Here is a 16192-nt window from a genome sequence, read left to right on the forward strand (position 1 = left end):
CTGCCGCCTCGTCAAAGGGAAGGGACAAAAGGAGCAGGAAATGTAGGGGGTTGAAAGGTTGAGCATCTACGTCTGCTGGTTCTGTCAGGTGCTGTTAGTGAATGACAGAGGTAACTATACCATAAGGAATGCTCTTCAGCAGAGGTCCTCCACTGGTTGGACCCCAGGGAACAAGCTGACCCTAGGGGGTACATTAGTGTAGCCTGGTGCTACCAGACCATCGTACTTCATTTCATTTGTACAGAAGGTCTGGAACTGCTGTAATTGGCAAACGTTCACTCACTTGGAGGCGGGTGTCTGTTGAAGTTTAAAACTATTGGATCTGCCCAGTGCCACTCTGGATCTGCCAGAACCAATCGCAATAGCGTTTGGTTGTGACGTTTGTCATGCGCCGGGACCGGCCAGAAACTACGTTGCGCGCATGCGCAGGCTGTGTACACAAACAAAACAAGATGAAGCGTGAAGATGTCTGTCAACGATAGCTGCAGGTTTTGTTCATCTAATTTTAGAGTTCAAGGAACAATTACAAATTCTACATTAATATTCGATAGTAAGGACAGAGATAATGTTTGCAGTCAACTGTCGAGGCTGGGTCTTGTCATTGACAATACGTCGCTACTTCGACGTCATCGTTCTCAGCCACTTCCTCTGTTCGCTGATTGGTCACACAGAAATTTGTTCGGGCAAAATCCCACTAACAAGCCCCAGCCCCAGACTGACTACTGAAGGGAATTTGGGCGGAAGTAGGTGGGCGGGCGGAGCCAGGCTAACATTAGTGGGTTCCAGGGGTTAAATCAATTGAGCCTCCAAAAATAAATATGATGTCAATATGTGTTGGATTGTTGATTGTTGAGAGAGCAGAGATGAGCAGAGATGGAAGCCTCTGCTTACTCCATTTGAAATGCCATTGTCACTGCAATATTATTACAATATGATAATAGTATAATTGGAGTTCAAAGGAATACATTGTGGTTTGGGTTCTCTGTACAAACGGGCCGTGGGGGATAGACGTACAGAAGACCAGACAGGCTGGGAAACATATTGTACAACAAACAGTATATATGGGGAGCAATTAGAGTGCGAACCAGCTCTCAGACCTTGTGTGGTCTTCTCACTCTTTCTACTTCCTGGGGAACGGGCCTGGGAAAGTAATCAGTGCTAATGGAGTAGAATAGCTCTTGCTCCGGGAGAGAAAGGTTGTAAAGGATCAGCTGAGCTTCTATTCTGAGGAAACACTGGGAGAGGTGGAAAGAAGGAGTCCAAGCAACGGCACTCTATTCCTACAGCGGACCACTGACCAGCTCTGCCTGCTAACCAACTCCATAGTCATCCTACTAGTCGGGGAATGACTGTGTGTGTCTCCATTTCTTGCTCGCTTCACATGCTGTTGGTTGTTGAACACCATTTGTGTCACTGCGGGCAAGTGGGAAGCACTTTGGAGACTGACGCGCTGAAAGTGCGTGCCTAGTAAGGCCATGTTTATTGTGTATAGGAATACACAATAAACATGGCCTTACTAGGCATAGGCTGCGTCACATGGGCATGAAACACTGGTTTAAATGGAAACAAGATTGCATGCTTAATGTGGTTTGATGTGGCTGTGTGTGTGTGTGTGTGTGTGTGTGTGTTTGCTTACATGTATGTGTGTGTGTATGTATTTGTATGTGTGTGTGGGTCAACCATTATCAACCACCACATTATATACCATTGTATACCATTATACCAACCAATTTTTGGGTATAACATTTACAATGTTTGTAATGAGAGCATATGAAGTGGAGGTTTTTGAGCAAGGCTCAGACTGGATAACCGGAGTGTTCTTTAACAGATAAACAGACCTGTCTACTTGTCTCCTAACCGTGCTAGATGACAGGCCTGGCTTGGTTCTCCATCCCCCATGGTAAACTGGGCCAAAGAACCCATGAAGGTATGGTGTTGGTTTATAGCTCTTTTGAAAGTTTTGTTGTTATTAATTGTTCAAATATCTTCCGTCACGTGTATCACAATCCAGACTCGACTGGACAACTTTTTCCATTTACGAGAAATGCTCCTGAAAGCGTCCCGTCTGTGTCTGCTTCCCTTTGTGCGCAGGCTGGGCTACGGTTCCATGTGCCTGGGATTAGCATTCAGCCTTTCCCATCAGCGGGCTACTTAACATTCAAAGCCAGCCTGAGCAGGCTACTGTCTGGCAGCACTAGCATACGGCTGAGGGGGGGTTAAGGGGGGACCCTGCTGGAACGGGGTCAGCGTTGCCGAGCCACTATAGGAAAAAAGACACGTCACTCTCGGTCTGGAGTGGGGAGTCAGCCATGCATAATGTTGCTGTGGTTACCACGTAACAAAACATCACATTATGCCTGGGCTTATTCAACGTGTTTACCGTTTACCGTTTGAAGTGAAGTGTCTGTATGGAAATCTGTCATGCTTGCTACTATATAATGTTTATTTTAGATGCTTTTACAGAATATATTTTTAGGTCTATAGATGATGAGTTCAACACGTAGGTCCACTCAGGACTTCCAGGGGACAGAAGTGTTCAGTGAAGTCCCTGGTCGTGAGTCAGGCTGCACCGTGGTGAGCTCAGCACATTACATCACCGTGGTGTCCATGTGGTTCAACATACCAGTCTGCTCATTCATACTACCACTGGTTCCCAGCCAAGAGGCTGACTCCGCCAAAAGTTTCTTTATGGACACTGAACCAAAACCTCTATATTACATTATTAGATATGATATATGATCTCCTTATTTTTAATGAAATTTTATAGTCAAAATAAATTGATACATGTTCACAGAAGATATTAAAAGATGTTCTTTGTTGAAGCTTGTCATTTTTAGGCCTAGCTAAATAAGAGCTTTCACAGTTCTGTGATGTAGCCAACCTAAGAAATATTCCAAATTCAGTCTATCTGAAAAATATTTTGTTTTTTTTTTCCCAGCATCTCTTATTCCAAAACTGGCATGTTTCTGTTGTGTTGTTTATTAGACCGTTTACATCTGTCTGACCTTGGCATGCCAGAATCGAGGTATAGAATAGTGAAAACAGTTTAATAATTATCCACTGTTTGACCTTCGTCCTTTAAACGGTCTGGATATGACGTAAGGATGTCCTAAACGGGACATGCACCATATGTGCCCTGCATATATGATCCATCCGAGGCATTATCGACAGAGGGGTCTATTATGTTCCATCCCCTTCTGACGCCGGAACACCCAGACACTCCTTATATGGTAGGCGCTCCTCGTAATAAGGCATGCGCGCCGACAAATCAAGTCGACACGGGAGCGTGGAGAGAGGTATTTAATCCGCGCCGACACACGTTTCAACTCATTCGGACAAGCTCAGTGCAGTGGATCATTTAGTGAGTCTTTCCCGAGAGATCAACAGACTTTTTTGTGAAATCGAGGCTGCACCCACCTGGAAGTATAGAGACACGGAACGTTAGGCCTACTCCTTGGATTTTATCATTTTCCCGGATTACAATTTTTTAAAACAATGCTGAAAATCAGGGCAAAATTCGTTTTTGCGCTATATATAGACATTTTATTCTTCACATACTTCGTGTCAGGTAAGATCAATCATATTTTTACGTATGTATATATATATATATACACACACACACACACACACACACACACACACACACACACACACACACACACACACACACACACACACACACACACACACACACACACACAAAAATCCTCCCTCCACAGACACACACACAAACATAATTTACATCAATATTATTGTACTATTATGGCTATATATATAAATCGTTCGTTTTTGAAGTTATGTATTTCATTAAGCAGGATCGTTTCCAAGAGCACAAAATGTAACCTGGACATCAACTAACTTCAAAACACTGCTGATGTGGGGACCCAAACCATCTGAAAACTATTCCTACACCGTGGAATATTCAGTGTAAGTGGAGGCATATTTTGAAATACAAAGATTACATTTCCTCAGTGTTTACAATAACTTATTAATATTCAGATCTAATTAAGTCATAACCCATAACAATCCGCCATTTAGACTTAAGTAGACAGAAACCTCCCAGAAGCATTGTATTCAGGAATAGACTGAACAATGACCTTGGAAGACAGCAGCTGGGAGATAAGACATTGATCCACTAAAAGGTTTAGAGGAATAATTGATTAGACCCTGGATCTTCCGATAGTTGCGGCCTCCTTCCTAGTAAATGAAATATGTACTCCATAAAGAGCTGGTTTTAAATGGATTGTTCTTATTATGACATGTATTCTTATAGTGTAGCATCATCCTAGCTATCCTTGTTGTATACGGGAAGGGGTTAACCTAGCGATTGTTAGTGCTTTGGACTTGTTTCTATGAACATCCTTACTGTACCGACAGCAATATATTGTTGTATCTCTTTCTTCTGACAAATGTACTTATTGTAAGGAGCTTTGGATAAAAGCATCAATGCCCTAAATGTAAACGTGGAATGTGTTCTGTTGTGTTCCAGGATTGGCCAGGACCGCCAGCGTAACCCCCACTGTATCCAGAGCAGAGAGACCATGTGTGACCTGTCGGGCTCCCTGAGCCAGCTGAGGGACAACTACATCGCCGAGGTCCTGTCAGAGCCTCCCCGCGGATCCACCTCCGACCTGGTCGAGTTCCCCCACACCCGCTCCAAGGCTTTCTGCCCCTACCAAGACAGTAGGTGCCCCCCCCCACACACACACACACAGAATCACACACACATACACACACACACACGCACACATACACACACACTGCTGGTTTAGGTCTGTAGAGAAACAGAGGGCAGCTTTGAGGTGTAATTCTCGTAAATGGAAAAAGTAGTTGTGTCAGGACTGGACTATAGTACTAGGATCTGTACCCTCATGAGAGCGTGAGCCTTGGCCTTTACAACTGCATTGAATTGCGATTTCTCAAAGTTCTAAAACCTCTAAAGATGTTGTCCAACTTGGGGCTTTGATGCGCTTTTGTCTAATCAACAGCAGGCAGACAGGCAGGTAGGGGGTTAAGCAGGTAGACAGGTAGACAAGAAGGCAGGTAATTTTGAGAATTAAGTAAGGCTCTTACAGGCTGTGTAAATACATTTGACGTGACTTGAAGCACATGAGAAAAACGATCCAGTATGAAGGCTTAGTGAATTCTATCATACATCCTCAATAAGACAATCAGGCTCTTGTTCAAGGAGCAGCAAGAGCTGACCTATCACACTACAGAACCCAGCAGACCAGTTGGTTTGCCCGCCCTTGCCAATGCTCAAAACTTAATACTGCAAACCGTCACGCTAACGTTTCTCCTCTTTCTTCTTCTTTGCTCTCCAGCTGACATCGACAGACCGGACTTTACGATGGTGGTGGGGGAGGACAAGCGCTCGGTCACGCTGAACGTGACAGACCCGCTGACGGCGCTGTTCGATGGGAACCAGCAGCTGTCCATCAGGGACGTGTTCGCTGATGAGCTCCAGTACAGGGTCACCTACAGGAGACACTCCAGCACCGGCAAGGTACGGCCATGGACCCTTGTGTTTAGCACCAGACAGTTAGGAGCTAACAGCAAGGTACGGCAACACCCATGGACCCTTGTGTTTAGCACCTAACAGCAAGGTACATCCCGAGTGTACAGCGTGAGTTGTGTCTGGTGTGTCGGCAGAGACCCTGATCACACGTCCTAGCTGGGTCACATGGTCTACATTAGGCCCTCAACTCTAAGCCCTCAGAAGAACCAATTGTCAGGACAAGGCAAGAGCCGACATTAAACAAGCTTTTTAAATTCTAAAAAAGTACAGAAAAAATACAAATTAGAATCTGATTAATAATACATTTGGTCACAACAACAGTTTTCAATGGCAGCCAATCAGAAAGTTAAGCACTAACCTGGGATATTTTTCCCTTAGCTTTCCCTACCCTTAGACCTTTACCTTGCAAACATTTTACTTTCACATATAAGGTGAAAGAGCAGTCCCCTCTAGCAGGAACAGGATGCCGGCACAAAGAGAAACACAATCAACGGTGTGGAGGAGATAAAGACAACATTTCCCAAGAAGGAAGGAAATTCAGATTGCTTAGATTTAAGTCCTTTCAGTCTCTGTCACAGTAAAAGACTGGGCATTATTGATTCAGTCGACAAATGAAGACAACAACCTCCTGAAACACATTTGAATCAATAATCCTAGTTTATGCCCTAGAAACTGCATTTAGAATGACCTTCCTGTAAAGGAAATGACAGTTGGAGTCTGGTGACTCACACGCTCCCAACAACAAAGAAATGCATCATTTTAAATAATCAACAATATGAATATATTATATTAAAGCATCTATTCAATTACAATCCAGAGGGTTATATTTTTATAATATAGTCCAAGGAGTATTATCAACCATACTTGATGAGAAGAATGATTCACCACGTTCTCTACATATTCATGTTCAACCTTCATGGTTTTAGGGTTCTTCATGTAAACAAAAATGTCATTGATGAGCTTACTAACCGCCTCATTGGCTGCATGAGTATTCCTGCGTTATCATACTGATGGCCAATCATAACCACCGAAATACATCCAGACATTTACCCCCCGACCTGCTGGCTCCTCTCCCCCAGAAAGAGTACACCTCGGCGGATAGTGTGATGGAGCTGAGCCGGCTGGACTGGGGGGAGAGCTACTGCTTCGAGGTGCAGGCCTACATCCCCAGCCGCAAGCCTGGGAAGCAGCTGGGCGCACTGAGCCGCACCCAGTGCTCCAAAGGGGAGAAGTCCTTCACTGATGGTGAGAGACTTATCACATCATGTTTGTACCCTGGAGGACTCCTCCACTGCTGTCTAATGAGATTTTACATGATCAATTACCACCCTTGTCTGTGATATGATTCAATAAGGTATAGAATTTAAATAAATCCCATAGATTTCGTAGAGTGAGAAGGGACTAGGGTAGAAGACCGTATGCTCTGAATCATTACACATTCTTGGTGGACTTGTGATAGAATGGAGTACAATAGCATAATTCTTTATAATAATTGCTGCATCTTGGCTAACAACAAGCGGATTGATGTGAAGGCAGTAGAATAGAATAAGTGCTGAATGGAATAGATAATTTAAAATAAGGGAATATGTACGATGTCTGGAATATCTTCTGATTCCCTAAAGGCAACATGGCTCAAAAGTGTATTTGAAAGTAGAGATAAGGGAGTGACAAGTTCATTGAGGGGTTTCACAGAGGGGAAGTAGACTCCTTCACCAGTGGTATGGAGAGCTAGGTAAAGAGGAAGGAAGTGCGGGGGGAAGAAATGCGGTGCTTCACAAGAAATACACTCCCCCTGCTCGGAGCAGGGGGTGTTCTCCCCCGGGCTGCTCTGGAATGATATGAACATCAACCACTAGGATTTCAAATCCTAGTGTATACGCTATAAATAATTGATCATATTCTATAAATGCCCTACAACATGTTTCTGTCATTGCACATACCTTTTAGTATGCATGCTTTAAAATAACAAAGCTGGATTATGTCATGGTTATGACAAGGAGGAAAATAAGGTCTATTTAAAGGACACTGCTGGTGATTAAACCACTGTACCCGTCTCCCCTGGCCTCACTAATATAGTTGGTAAATCATTTGTAAAAAAGACATTTGTGCAGTAGAGCATTAAAGGTCCCATGGCATGAAAATTTCACTTTATGAGGTTTTCTAACATTAAGTTGAGTTCCCCTAGCCTCCCTATGGTCCCCCAGTAGCTAAAAATTGCATTAGGTGTAAACAGAGAAGTAGCTATCTTGCTCCATCTTTGAAAAAAGGATCGCTGAAACGCGTCGATTTGCGAGCTGTGTTACCTCCCCTTTCTCTGCTTGGCCCGCCCAGAGAATTTGAGATGTATTATGTTATGTATAAGTCATTGAACGTCTGTATGCCATTTCTCTCCCACAACCGGAATGCAGAGTCTAGAAAAGGTGGGAAAAGATGATTGCGGGTTATTGGCATAAGAGTAGAGGGGGAGTATGATTTAAAATGGCGCCTGAATTGATACCAAATTTTCAAGGAGTTACAGACAATTTGGTTGTCTGTGTAACGAGAGGGAGATGTCGGAAGTGATGATAGAAAATGTCTTATCTCAAAGATCAAAGAATAGCACTTTGTACTTGAAACAGGACATTAGTACTTTACAGAATGTTTCATCTCAAAGACCACAGTGCTATTGTTTGTGACGTGCTGTGGCATGCTGACGTTAAATGCTCTTTGGCAGAATCGATCAGCATCATTTTGACAAACTATATTGGTGACGGATGTTTTAGTGAAGTCAGGAGAGATACTAGTTCGATTGGCCAGACTGGTTTGGTCCTGTATGTACTGTAATGACCCCTCTCCTCCCACAGTGTACTCAGTGCCAGTGATCGCCGGGGGCGTCCTCCTCATCCTGGTCAGTGTGTCAGTGGGCATCGTGGTGGCGGTGGTGTGCCTCAAGCGCCGGAATAAAGCCCAGGAGAACGAAAAGGATCGCGACCTACTGTGATCTGTGTAACGCTGTGTGTGTGTGTGTGTGTGTGTGTGTGTGTGTGTGTGTGTGTGTGTGTGTGTGTGTGTGGGCGGGGCTGATGGGCATGGTACAGCTGCTGGGTTGGATCCAACAGTCCTCTTCAAAGGGCGGGAGAAACACAAAGGGGCCACAGCAAGGTCACCATTCCACTGTGGTCGCTGGAATCGTACTCAACCCTGGTTTCTGTGAAACCACCTTTTCTCATCCTCTAGCCCTGACCTTCGTTAGGCTACAGTTCTACACTGACCTGAGTGAGAAAACGTGCAAAACGCACTCTAAGCTTCTGTGAATAGTATATATTTTGATATAAATCCTTAGGAAGACTAATGGGAGGTCCCTGGTGAGCTTGTTGTATATCCTGGTGAATAGTACTGCTGATTTGAACTCTCTCTGGTGACGGTACCATTGGCTTTTATTTATTTATTGTTCTCACGTCTAACTTTAAATTAACTATGGGAGATAAGGGTATGATCTTGAAAGACTACACAATAATGGACAATCAAAAACTAGTATTTTATATTTTTGTATTTAGCTGTATAATTTATTATTTTTAAAAAGCAATGAAATTGCTCTTTATGTATGATGGTGTTTTTTTTTTATAAAAATGTTTTTATTTGAACACTGATTGACTGTCATGAAACTAATTTGTACCATTTGTAGGTGTAAACAAATAATACTGATTCAACAATACATTCACAATAAAACAATAATGAAAAGTTTTTCTATTATGTTACCTTGTATTTATGATTTGTTAATGACCCACCGATAGCAATAGCTTTCACTCATTAATCCTTCAACACATACAATGACAGTAGTGGTAGTTGTAATGTTAGTAGTGGTAGTAGTAGTGTGTTATTCCCTGCCAGACACAGGACTGATACTGCTGATCGAGTCTCAGTCCCCCGCGTCAAATCGCTGTAATTCAGAGGGTTGAATATCCAATATCCTTCAAAATCCTTCTAATTATGTGGGAAACACTAATGTGTAGAGTAACATTATAAAGTTACAACAACGTTCAACTCAAAGTTATTTTTTAGAAAGATCCTGCGGTACTGGGCTACCCAACATAACATTATCTACGGCTGTCTGGCTACTCCACTAATATAACTGACATTCCAAGTTTACCTGATGTGTGATTTGTGGCAATGTGATTTGTGGCAATTTAGACTGGCATTAGAATAAAAAAGACATAACGTGAATAAATGTAACGTGAATATAAATTTAAATCCATTTACTCATATACATGTTCCTCCGCCCATGTTAAGGAACGTTAATCTAATGAGGTGCTTAAGTTATCAAACGGTGAGAATGGTTAATAAATGGCTGATTTAATAATTCTAAACTGTGAATTCGACATGTGAACAATGAAACCAACCCCTCAAGTGTTGCGACGTCCCAGTTCTGCACGGTACACACATTTCCCATCTGTCTGTAGAAAGCTGATGGACATTGCTTTCTCTGTGACCTCAAAGTAAGACATTCCTCCAGATGTGTGATTGACAGGGCTGGAGTAGAGTTGCCAGGACAACGGAACACTGTCCCTGTGATCAGAGGAGTCGTCGCTGACGACCCCGCTGCCACTGACGACGTAGGAGCTCCCATCATCCTCTCTGATGAACTGACGGGAAGATGAATGTAAAGGTGCAATCAAAACAAACTAAATACATCTTCAGTTGATGTCCTTACTGCTATTTCACTGGAATAAACTGTAAGCCTGAAGAGTTATATTAATATAAAATATGGCCAACGGAAAATGTCACCAAGGCTGAGGAGAAACTAAACTCTAAACACAATCATACTAAACTGATAGTTAACTCCTATTATACAACACGGTTAAGCAAAACTACAGTCAAACACAAATACAATCATACTAAACTCCACACTCATACCCAACTCCAGTCATATTAAACTACAAGGTCATACAAAACTACAGTCATGGAAACCCCACTGTCTACACCAATACGATACTAAAAGCACATAGTAATATTTAACTACAGTCTATAGTAACTACAGTCATATAAAACTACAGTCATGCTAAACCCCACTGTCTCAGTTGCACAGACGTCTAAACTCCACAGTCCTACTTAACTCCACAGGCATACTAAACTCCAGTCATATTAAACTCAACAGTCCTACAGATTCCTACTAAATTACAGTAATACTAAACTCCACAGTCCCACTCAACTTCCCAGTCCTACTGAAATGCTCCTCACCTGCAGATCATGGTCGTGGCCACACAGGTACACAGTGACCTGGTACTTCTTCAGTAAAGGACGCAGTCTCTTCAGCAGGCAGGGGGTGGGTCCGTGATGACCGATGGACCACACAGGGTAGTGACCAGCCACAATAAGGTAGTCCGACCTGCAGAACGTAGTCACCATAGTCCTGATTGTTAGTAATGGCCATACAAGCTAAATCCAAAGTGACAAAGGCAGAATATTTCACTGAGGTGCATATCATGTGTCCACTGATAGTAGAGACAAAAAGACACTAGAGTGAAGAGACCCGATGTTGACCTAGATGACACACATGAAACTAAGCTGTTCTTTACCCTGCTGTGAAACCTCTTGAACAAGTGGTCCATTATCGCTCATCCTAACATTGTACGGTTAGGGTTAGGATGCGAGTGTTACATGACGCAAACGGGTACTATACTGTGTTCTTTAATATCTATTACACACTAAAATAAAAAAATAATAATAATAACCCAGTAAGTGAAACCTTACACTCAAGGAGCAAAACATCAGCCTAGATCTACAAAACTTTAAGCACATTCTCAGCCTCACACAAAAAAAAACATTACACACAGTGTTTTGCAAAACAACACAATAGATTTAGTTAAACCCCGCTTGTGACTTACTAAAACTTGTGTGCAAGTTATAAATCACAAAAAAATCCTCCCATGTCACCTCCCAGGCTCCGTACACATCAGTATGAGGGATGGCAGAAATACAAAAACACAACCTGAACCTCAACGACTATATGTTTACTACGGTGTGTAGATGCTTTGTTTTGTGTGAAGAAAGTCTGCGATCATTTACAACATTGTACACATCACTGTTGTAGAGATTGTGGGATACACTGATAAAAAGCGATTTAAATTCAACCTTTAAATAATCAATAACCGCAAGATGACATGGAGATTTATAGCATCCGCTATAAAATTAAACTATAATTTAGAAAATAAGTTCACAAAAGGTTAATTGATTGACTGATTAAAAACTTCTCACCAAATCTATAATTGACAAAGATAGAAAGCTGAACCACTGCAATTAGTCCTACAACTGTAACCAATTTATAGACTAGTACCTAGGCAAGGTTGCTTAGGTGTACCTCATTCTCCTGAGCAAGTGACCACCAACACAGAATAATTTCAGATGACGTGATCTCATATCTCAACCTGACCACAACATATGATATATCCTTCATTCAGAGGAAAGTTATGTGGGAGGGAAAAGTGAGAAGAACTGTTCTTTCTAACCAGTTAACAAGGATTTATCTTATCTACTGAATTGAAGAGTTTTACTGCTGCAGGGATTCTTAGTTGCTGACACCACACACCCTAAACATCACTGCTGAAATAATGTCTTTAAGCCTTGTTTAGAAAACAAATCAAAAGAGAGACACATGCAGCATGCATCTTATTCATTATTCCCTGGTTACAGTATAGTGAACCCCACTCCCATTGTATGCTCTATGTTGACCATTTCTAAAACCATTGTGTAACACTACATATGTACAATGATTCAGTGTATTCAAAAGGGGAAGCACATCTGTGGTTATTCAGAAGTACTCTTGAGGCTGTGCTGTTCAGCACACATGGCGACCATCAAGAAGTGTGTCAGTGTGGATTTCTACAATAAAAAATAATATTATTTTATTTTATTATTTTATTCTTGTGAAACCACGTTTGTGCTTGTGAGTGCACGACCAGCAGGGTTAGAAATGAGCGATGACAGTGCCACTACATTTTTAAACAGTGACTGAATCACGCTTCCCGAATTCCTCCTTCTCAGCCATGCGTGGAGGAATGTCATTATCGTTTATACGGCAATATATTAGCTATTTTATTTTACTGCAGAATAATTAGAGGAATACAAAAAACATTCTATAGCATCAATCTCCCAGTGATGACAGCTAGTGAAGTCCCGCAATGGGGACATGGTCCATTATAAACTAGGAGTACATGAAGAGCTTCTACTGACCTACAATTCTGAGCACATGTGCAGCTCGGCTGCCATATAGAGGCTGAACATGAACACACAGCAGAGAATTATCTGCTGTCTAGAAGGGCACTGGGTGGTTCACTCCCCAAGGCGGGTTGCCACAGAACAGAGAATAATTATTCTTCAGAATAATTTGCATACTCGAAAATGTTTTAATTTTTTTATGAATGAAGACACTCTCATGCAAGAATGAGTATACTGAGTGGAGGCTACAAACGTGATTAACTATTCACAAGTGCAAAAACGCCAACATATTCTTTATTTTGCTGACCACGTTTTTTTATCCAGACAAAAGCCTCATAAGGAAAGTTCCACTGGTACTTTCTCGTAGATCGCATCTTTCCCCGTCTTCATTAAAGGCGACTGCATCACCTTCTCTCCCATGATGATCAGCAGCTCGTGGATTTCACCGTCTCTCCAGTTAGAACGACTCATGTCTATCGCTGCGTTGTCTCTGTTGTAGAGACAACGCAGCAACACCTCTGCCCAAGCCCTGCCCCTGGAGCCACAGAGCTGTCTAATTGCATTTACATCAAAATGAAACTGCCAATGTGTGAAGGGTCCGGGAGGTTAAATTGGGGTACTAGCTCAAGCCGGCAATTTACCTCGGGCAGTGTAAACGCGCGGACCATGCCATGAAAAAGGCGTGCATAAGATGGGCATATTTGGCAGTGTAAAAACGACAATAGATGCTCTATAGGTTATATTTTAAAGTTGTAAAGAGAGTGAACCGAAATGAGGGAAGAGATAAGCTGATTGGTCAGAAAGACCCTTAAGTGGTCTGAAATCTAAATTGTCTCATAGAGGCATAAGAAGTCAACCAGAACAGATATTCTCAGAGCACTTGTATTAATGACAGCTGACGGATGGCTATGGCATTGGTACTGTAGGGAGGATTTAACAGCTATAATTTGTTGCCATAGCCATCAAATGATAGCTGTTAAATCCTCCCTACAGCCCTGTTATGTGGGATACAAACGAGGGCCGGGGCTGCTTACTTGCTGTTGGCGAGTCTAGAGTGGATCCACTCCCACTGGGTCTCTGCTGCCCCGGGGTCCTCCGGTCCGCTCGGTTGCTCCTGGTCATACGTGTTCCCACATAACACCACCGTGTCCATCATCAGCACCGTCACCGACATGTTGGTGTGAGGAACCGGGAACAGGAGCTCGTAGTAAAGGGACGGGTAGTTCCTTCCCAGGTCAGAAACACCGTGACATACGAGTTTAGAAAGACCTTCTCCATGTCTCTGTGACAATGGAAAACCCTCAATTGTAATAATGTGTAAATGGTATTGATTATGAACTCAAAATTTCTAGTTTCATCAATAAAATGTCATCAAAAATAATAATAATGGCTTTAAGCAGGCTTTGGTTGGTTCTGTGAGTGGATATCATGGTCCCTAAAAAACAAAGTGGCTAGTATTTGACCAATTTACTAAGGTAACGTTCTCAGGTGTGGAATCAATATGGAATGTTGTTTTTCAGTTAACAAGAAGGTAGGTTATGGCCAACATGTGGTAAGTCAGTCTTCCTGCTGGTGTGAGCCCTACCATCTGTGGGAGATGTTGGAGTAGGCCATTTGGGCCGAGATGCTCCCGCGGTGGTCATGGTTTCCTCCCACCAGGTACCATGGAACAGCCAGCAAGGACTTGTGAGAAAATACCTTCTCAAATGTGTTCTGTGTCGGAACAACGTAAAACAGATTTTGGCAGACAATAAAACAGAGAGCTGTTCTATTATTCCACATAAAAATCTTAAACATTAACATCTTTTGTATTTAATAATTTCTTAAATACTATACCACCCTGGTAGCCTGGCTTTTGCCAGACCAAGCTCAATCGTAGATTGCACGTTGGTCTGGGGAAGCTGCTGTCATTTTCTTCAGCACAAGAGGCGTGATCAACGGGTGGAGTTAAATTGACTCTGTACGCATTGTGTTAAACCAGCCAATAGCGTGCCAAGGGGAAAAGCCAGCATGATGATTGGTTCCCGCAAAATGTATCGAAACTAAAAGAAAAGTATTGCTCTTCTCCAGACCCTTCTGCAGGGCGAACTCAAATCGCCGGCAGAATGGGTGGGGCTACCAAGTCTACCACCCTGGATCAATGGAATGCCAGAATGAATTCAACGAGAGGCTGTTTTGAGGGAAACCTAACGATTTCCAAACACGAGGGGGCGACCATTCCCCATTCTACAGTACACAGCCTCGTCAAATGGCCTGCTCTGTCTCAGCCTGTTCAAGAAGCGGGATGCATATCAATCAGTCAAACTCCCTAGTAACAGATTACATCGTTCTGTGAGAACAAACGTCCTCTGCGGCTGAAATAAGTGTGTAACAAATGAGTCAAATTTAGGTTAATTAAAATGTAAGCGTTATGACAATACCTCACATATGCTAGAGACTATGAAAAAAAGTGTCGCATTGTAAGTAAGGTTTAACCATATATCCTTGCTTTGGAAAATGTACATTTAATATCAACGGAGGTATTTCCCTGGTCAAATAAAGGTCAATAAATCAACGGGGTTAGGATGGACAGGTGCGTGGACTGGCCTTGAAGCGGGGGTCGGCCACATCCTTCACTCCGTTGAAGTAGAAGTGGTCCCCGAGGCTCAGAACGAAGTCCAGACCCACAGTCCGGGCGAGCCAATCAGCTTCGGCTGCGATGGCCTCCTGGTGAGGAGTGAAGTACGGAGGCACTGGAACCCCACCCCAGTCCCCCAACGCAGCGAACCGCAGGGGCACTGGGACACACACGCACAAACAAGATGAGTGTTGTCTGCTTTTCCGAGTGTTGTGTGTGTTCTGTGCAGATACCTACCTTGTCCCAGCGGTTGGCCAGAGGGCCAGCAGGCCGATAGACTGCAGATGAGTAGAGCAATGTTAGAGCCACCCATGACCGTCCGTACAGAGAAAACCATCAAAGTTAGCTTTGCATGAATATAAACGTCATGCCATAATCTACATTCGTTTGTGTTTTGGTTTGTAAGAAAGCAGCAAAACAAGGAAGCTCCGGTTCGGTATTTGACTTCCTGTGTTGGGTGAACAAACACAAAGAAACCTGATCGGCGGCGTGCAGAACACATGTGATCTGGGGGTCTGAGTCATCTAACACACCTTTGGACTTGTGTTTTCTGGGAGGCCTCGTTTTTCTCCAAGTGCATAGACCATATTTCTGTTTATGCTTTTTGTACAAAAATGTACCCGATGGCGTTGAAACGGTACAATTAAACGAATTAGATGTAATGTAAATTAAAAAATAATAATTTGTGACAGGCGCCTAATCTATTTTATATAAATGATGGAAATGTGTTATTAAAGAAAATATATTTACAGGTATTGCATGCATGTCCACACACCATGTAATCCACCGTAGATGTGGATTAGTGGATTGTTGCCTTATCACCCAGTGGAAGGTTGCTCAGACAGATGGGAACATGTGATCAA

At 42.8% G+C, this 16192-nt stretch overlaps 2 protein-coding genes across 2 annotated transcripts; one reads left to right on the forward strand and one right to left on the reverse strand.

Moving 5' to 3' along the window:
• The first annotated feature begins 3382 nt into the window (after positions 1 to 3382).
• f3a (coagulation factor III, tissue factor a) lies at positions 3383 to 8517 on the forward strand. The gene is made up of 6 exons (XM_084475534.1): positions 3383 to 3568; positions 3816 to 3927; positions 4490 to 4683; positions 5325 to 5506; positions 6598 to 6763; positions 8362 to 8517. Exons 1-6 carry the CDS (start codon positions 3496 to 3498, stop codon positions 8496 to 8498), a joined length of 864 nt encoding a protein of 287 aa, XP_084331660.1. The 5' UTR covers positions 3383 to 3495; the 3' UTR covers positions 8499 to 8517.
• Positions 8518 to 9023: 506 nt separating this feature from the next.
• Positions 9024 to 15825, reverse strand: LOC311355720 (tartrate-resistant acid phosphatase type 5-like). The gene is made up of 6 exons (XM_084475533.1): positions 15567 to 15825; positions 15299 to 15489; positions 14298 to 14425; positions 13747 to 13938; positions 10736 to 10883; positions 9024 to 10140 (listed from the first exon to the last, which is right to left on the reverse strand). The coding sequence occupies exons 1-6, from the start codon at positions 15664 to 15666 to the stop codon at positions 9901 to 9903; spliced, it is 999 nt and encodes a 332-aa protein (XP_084331659.1). The 5' UTR covers positions 15667 to 15825; the 3' UTR covers positions 9024 to 9900.
• Positions 15826 to 16192: the final 367 nt, after the last annotated feature.

Source organism: Micromesistius poutassou, assembly GCF_964030765.1.
Source record: "Micromesistius poutassou genome assembly, chromosome: 11".
NCBI classification, from domain to species: Eukaryota; Metazoa; Chordata; class Actinopteri; order Gadiformes; family Gadidae; genus Micromesistius; species Micromesistius poutassou.

What these genes read in the sequence shown, in the direction of transcription:
- LOC311355720 (XM_084475533.1), bottom strand. Translation starts at nt 15,666, where the DNA reads ATGGTTTTCTCTGTACGGACGGTCATGGGTGGCTCTAACATTGCTCTA. An exon ending in TCCAACATCTCCCACAGATG is followed by an intron (nt 13,939 to 14,297) that starts GTAGGGCTCACA and finishes TGACCTGGGAAG; the next exon opens with GAACTACCCGTCCCTTTACT. An exon ending in GCCACGACCATGATCTGCAG is followed by an intron (nt 10,141 to 10,735) that starts GTGAGGAGCATT and finishes TCTTCCCGTCAG; the next exon opens with TTCATCAGAGAGGATGATGG.
- f3a (XM_084475534.1), top strand. Translation starts at nt 3,496, where the DNA reads ATGCTGAAAATCAGGGCAAAATTCGTTTTTGCGCTATATATAGACATT. An exon ending in CTTCACATACTTCGTGTCAG is followed by an intron (nt 3,569 to 3,815) that starts GTAAGATCAATC and finishes TTCATTAAGCAG; the next exon opens with GATCGTTTCCAAGAGCACAA. An exon ending in GGAGAAGTCCTTCACTGATG is followed by an intron (nt 6,764 to 8,361) that starts GTGAGAGACTTA and finishes CTCCTCCCACAG; the next exon opens with TGTACTCAGTGCCAGTGATC.